We start from the raw sequence: 5,405 nt of genomic DNA on the forward strand, positions 1-5,405 counted from the left end.
TATCTTCTAAGTCAAGTACTGCAAACCAGCTGGCGTCCCCAGGGACCTGGGTGAAAATTGTACATGGATTTGACACTGTGGGATGGATAGGTACAACTTCACTTATAGCTCTTAAATCTTGTACCATTCGCTGTATTCCCCATTTGGCTTTTTTACGGGTAGAATTGGAGCACCGTAAGGAGATTGACAAGGCTTTAAAATACCATGTTTAAGAAACTTATCAATAAGCGGTTGTAACCCAGCCTTTACCTCAGGTTTTAGAGGGTAGAGTTTTTTATTTGGTATAGTGGTTGGGCCCTTTCAGGTCACTTCAACTGGTTGGGCTTTAAGAGCCCATCCTGGGACATCATAATCCCAGACCTGTGCATTTACTTCTTCCCAGATAGAAGGGATATCAGGGTAGGGTTTTACCTCTCCAGGTGTTAAAGAGAACAAGCCATCCCCTTCCTTAGTAAGAGCAAACCTGCTTCCTAGTTTATACATTAAGTCTCATCCAAGTAATGGAGTGGGACAAGACGGAAGGACTAGAAAAACATGAGCGATCAACTGACTTCTATATTTACAGGTTAAAATCATTGGCTGGTAGCACGTTTTCATTTTCCCTTCTCTGCCAACAATTTTGTGGCTAGAAAGACAAGTAGGGCCCGAGGGCTGAAGAAGAGCAGAGTGAGTGGCTCTTATATCAGTAAGGAAACTGATCAACTTACCTTCCACATCCAGGGTAGGCTGGGGCTCAGTCAGCATGATGTCAAAGGGAGCCGGCCCAGCCTCAGGGCCCCATCGTGCCAGACCCTCCAGTGCCGGCTCTTGGGTGGGGAAGTGGGCTCCTGTCTTCCTCTCTCTCTGGAGAGGAGTACAGTCTCTCTTCCAATGTCCTTTTTTCTTACGGAAAGGACATGGCCCCGGTGGAGAGCCTTTGTTTGGACATTCTTTCCTCCAATGTCCAATTTGGCCACACCTGTAGCGTGGGATCTTACCTTCTCCTGTGTCTGATACTGACTTTTTCTTTGGTGCCTGGTGGGTCTGGTGCCATGGGGAATATGCAATAGCACCAGCCAATATCTGAGCCTCTATTTTACCCTGCAATTTAGCTCTCCCGTCCTTTTCCTGCTGTAAAGCCATATGTCTATTATTAAAGACTCCAGTAGATACCTTTGTTACTCGCTGCGTGGGGGTTTGAGGACCTAAAGCCATTTTAGTCACTTTTTGGCTGATGTCTGGTGTCGACTGACTTGTAAGATGGTTAGTGTAATTGTTCCCTCGGGTGAGATTGGGTCCAGATTTGTATATTTATGGATGGCTTCCATCAAACGACCCTGAAACAGAGCTGGATTTTCATTGGCTCCTTGAGTGACTTCCTGAATTTTATCAAAGTTTACTGGTTTAGAGAATCCTTTCTTCATTCCTTCTATTAAACAGGTGATCCTCTGGTCTCGTCTTTCCCTTCCCTATCTTCTTGGTAATTCCAGTGAGGTTCAGGATTGGGAACAGCAGTGCCTCCTACTGGATAATGATCTCTATCTTTGGCTGCTAGTTCATCGGCAAATTCTTTAGCCCCTGACCAGATACGGTTCTTTTCCTCAGGGGTGCAATAGTGAATTCATATGATGGCTATATCCTACCAGGTCAAATTAAACATAATAGATAATTGTTGGAAGCCCTCAATACATTGAGAAGGGTTTTCAGAATATCGTCCTAACTGTTGTTTTATCAGAGCCAGTTCTGCCATGGAGAATGGGACATGGACTCTAATTGTGCCCGTTTTCCCATTAGCAACCTCCCTAAAACGAAGCAATCCAGGTTTCAGTGAAAGTCCTGGAAGATAGGGAGTTCAGCTCCTGGTAAGTCCAGCTGGGCTGGTAGCAGAGGGGTCTTGAGGCTTATAAGGAAGAAGGAGAGTTACAGAGCCAGTGTCCTCTTTGTTTGGATTGGCCAATGATTCCTCCAGTAGCCCAGTTTTATTAGGAGGGAATGGGCCTACTTAGACAATCATCATCAGTAGGTCCCCAGGAGGTTTATGAAAGTGATTGGTGGTTAAACACATTCTGCAAGAGGCCCTTAGGTCCAGATCCTGATTCAGGACCATGAAGGCCTGGGCCTAGGGTACCTCAGTCCATTTGTCCTGCAGAAGAGATCTAACTGATAGATAGATAGATAGATGATAGATAGATAATATTAAAGCTTAATGTCCCATTAATGGGCCATTTTCCCTCATCTCCCAAAGAGTACTGGAGTCACTTGACATTATAGAAGATCAGTTCTCTCTTTCTTAAATCTTGTAATTCAAATTGATTACCATGGATTAAAAGGCATCCCAAAGGAGAATCCTTGGGAACTAAAAAAGAAGATCCCATGTTCCTAGAAAAGTAGAGAAGGTCCATTACCAAAAATCCCCCCCTATCTCCCAGGTGGTGTCCCACACAGGAAATGTCAGAGGTTCCTGGTGTCAAAGCGACCAGAGGCACCCCTCTAAGAAGTCTCTACCAACAGCACCTTGCCTTGTAGGAGGGATGCTGGCAGCCCCTTGCTTCCCCATTGCATCCTACACTACAAATGGGTGCCAGTGAATGGACCGAAATGCCATGCCATGAAGAACCCACTGTTTTTAACCCATGGAAAACACTTAAAAAAAGTTTCACAAGGAGGAAATTACCCAATTTTGTAATTTAAGTAGTCAGTAGGGAACACTGGCAGAAAACAATAAAGACAGAAATCTACCATGATCTAAGCTCCGTTCCAATAGGTGTGGTCCTTACAGCCGGCTTCCCTTAGGAAATAGTCCGCAGTTGAGTTTTAATCCAATCAGGTACTGGTTTCAGCTGGCTCTGAGCAAACGTCTCAAGAGCAAAAGTAGCTATACCAATTGGTATCATTAGACCAATGAGGAGGAACGATAAGTCTTATGATTGGCCATCCTAGTGACTGAGGTGGCTGTCCCATGCCCAAGAAAGACAACTTTGTATAAGGACAGAAATGAAGATAGGGCATCAAGTTTCTGGGTCTAATTACCATTCTGGCCAGGGTGCTAACTTCTAGCCAAAGGCAATTTTCTCTTCCCCATAGAGTAGCCAAGGCCTAGAGGGTTGCAGCCTGAGCAATGGACATGAAAGTGTTCCAGTAAGACTGTACGCCTTGAAAAGCCCCTGAAATGAAAGGAAGAGAAGAGGAAGTATTCACCAAGTTTGCACCAAGGCCCAGAGTCCAGATGAGAAGACTCGAGCCCCACACTGACCGCCAAAATGATATAATTTGGAGTTTGGTTCTGAGAGCGAATGGTCAAGAAAGGATTCTTGAGACGTTTTTAGGGCAAAAAAAAAGGGGGGGTGATTTTATTAAAGCACAGCAACAGGCCCTCTTGGGCAGGAAAGGCTGCATTCCAAGTGTGAGCAATGACTGGTTATATAGGGTTTTTAATCCTATGGAGGGGGGAGGTGACGTTAGAGCACTAGGAAATTGAGTCAATAGGTTTCTGGAGGTCTGACTATTCTCAAGATTGTGCTTTCTTGTAAAAACTATGATTTTTATCAGGTGACCATTTTCCTTCCTTCATTCTTGGACAGTCCCAAGTGCCTGAGAAATGTCACATGTATCCCACTCTCATCTTGGGGGGTAGGGGAGATGTAGAGTGTCGGTTTGGTTTTTGCATTCTGCTTGCCTTTTATTATCTCATCAGCCCCACCCGAGCCAGCTGGGCCTGGCCCAGCCACTAGAAGGAACTACAACCTTCACCTCCACAGCCTTTTCTCCCACTGGCCTGGATGGAGGCCACAACTTCAAACTTTCTCTCCTCCTACTGCCACATCCTTAGAAAGGCTATAAGCGTCTGCTCTGTTCTGAGCTTCACTGTTTTGAGGGCAGGGGACCCCAGATTGAGGGAACCCACAAGACTGTCAGAGAACAAGTGAAGCCCAAGATATGCCTAGGACCCTGCCCCAGAACAGGGTTTGGGAGTGTGCTGGGGTGAGAAGGTTGATGAGAAGCAAGGAGAAGAGGGAGGCCCACCCGGGTGCTTAGGGACTAGGCAGCCGGGGGCCAGGGTTTGCTGCCTCCGTCTGCGAGGCAGGGCTTGCCTGCGAGGCAGGTCCCAGCCTTTTCCAGGCGGTGTTCAGGCAGCTCCCTGAGGCTGCTGAGGCCGCTGCTCCAGCTCCAAAGACACAATCAGAGGTACGTACTGCTCACGAAAGCCACCCCTGGGCTGGAAGTTCTTCCTGAGGCCTCTGTCTCCTTTTCTGAAGGTGCTGACTCTGGAGGCCTAGAGGGAACAGGAGGCTGTCACTGACTGGCCAAGCATTAGTCCCACGGCAGGGTCCCTCGCCACCCCTTCCCAGGGGAGGGGGACCTGGACCAAAGTCGGTCGGATGTCTGTGGCTCCTGAGGGCCCCATATTGGCCTCTAAGCAACAGTGGGCACACGGTGAGGTAGAGGTCTGGGCTTCAGAGAAAGCAAGCAGCTCACCGTGGGTGGGGCCCCTGCTCCAGGTCCTTGATGGTGTCCTTCAGGGGCTGGCCACGCGTCTCTGGCAGCAGGGCGCAGAGTAAGCCCGCCCCGATGGGGAGGCTGCCGTAGATGAGCATGGGGAGGGCCGCATGGTACTCGCCCAGCAGGATCACAAGAGGGGTGAGGATACCCCCAATCCTCGAGAAGATGCCCATGAGCCCCATGCCCGTCTGCCTGGGGGAAGGCCAGTACAAGCTGAGCAGACCCAGCCACAACTTGAGGCCACAGCTCCACCCCTGCTCTACTGTGGGAGAGCCCAGACCCTCATTACGGCCCCACAGGCTCCCTAGGCCCAGCCAGCCCAGCCAGCCTCTGCTCTCTGCTCCCACACACTAACTGCTTACAGTCCAGCCAGGTGCCATGCCTCTCCCACCTCCAGGCCTGTCTGTTTGCTGCCCTCCTGCCCACCCATCAAATCTCAGGTCAAAGACTATACCTCTAGCCTAGCCCCCCAAACCCCACCTGAGTGTTCCCCCTTCTCAGCCATTCATTCTTAGACTTCCTCCGTATCCCAGTCTCGACAAGGCCAGGGCATGGCCTACTTCTGTATCTGTCCCCCACTGTCTAGGATACCATGGGGACTAGACTGCTAGCTGCCCTGGACCCCACCAGCCCTGCTGCCCCCAAGCTGGCCTCCTAAGCGATCTGTGGAACAGCTGTGAGGGCAGAGAAGCATGGCCAAAGTCAGGGTGTCGGGGCAGCGGAGCGGAAGCTGCGGGCAGCCCTTACCGGATGACTGTGGGGAAGAGCTCGGCAGAGTACACGTAGGAGATGGTAAAGCTGGAGGCCGTGGCAAACTTGCCCACCACGGCCAGCACAGTGACCACCACCGGCAGATCTAGTGGAGGGTTCTAGTCAGCCACCTGCAGGGATCCAGCCCCACACCCTGGACCCCGCCCCCGCCCCAC

The 5,405-nt window shown here is 50.0% G+C and overlaps 1 protein-coding gene across 1 annotated transcript in view; it reads right to left on the minus strand.

Moving 5' to 3' along the window:
* Positions 1 to 3,898: 3,898 nt before the first annotated feature.
* Positions 3,899 to 5,405, minus strand: part of SLC22A13 (solute carrier family 22 member 13) — an 8,472-nt gene continuing 6,965 nt past the window's right edge. The window contains exons 8-10 of the mRNA XM_002914646.4: positions 5,227 to 5,335; positions 4,456 to 4,671; positions 3,899 to 4,252 (exon numbers count right to left, since the gene is read on the minus strand). Of these exons, the coding sequence (XP_002914692.1) occupies positions 4,159 to 4,252; positions 4,456 to 4,671; positions 5,227 to 5,335 (419 nt within the window). The 3' untranslated portion in view covers positions 3,899 to 4,158. The remainder of the gene's footprint in view (positions 4,253 to 4,455; positions 4,672 to 5,226; positions 5,336 to 5,405) is intronic.

The sequence above is a fragment of the Ailuropoda melanoleuca genome, chromosome 6, assembly GCF_002007445.2.
Source record: "Ailuropoda melanoleuca isolate Jingjing chromosome 6, ASM200744v2, whole genome shotgun sequence".
NCBI lineage: Eukaryota > Metazoa > Chordata > Mammalia > Carnivora > Ursidae > Ailuropoda > Ailuropoda melanoleuca.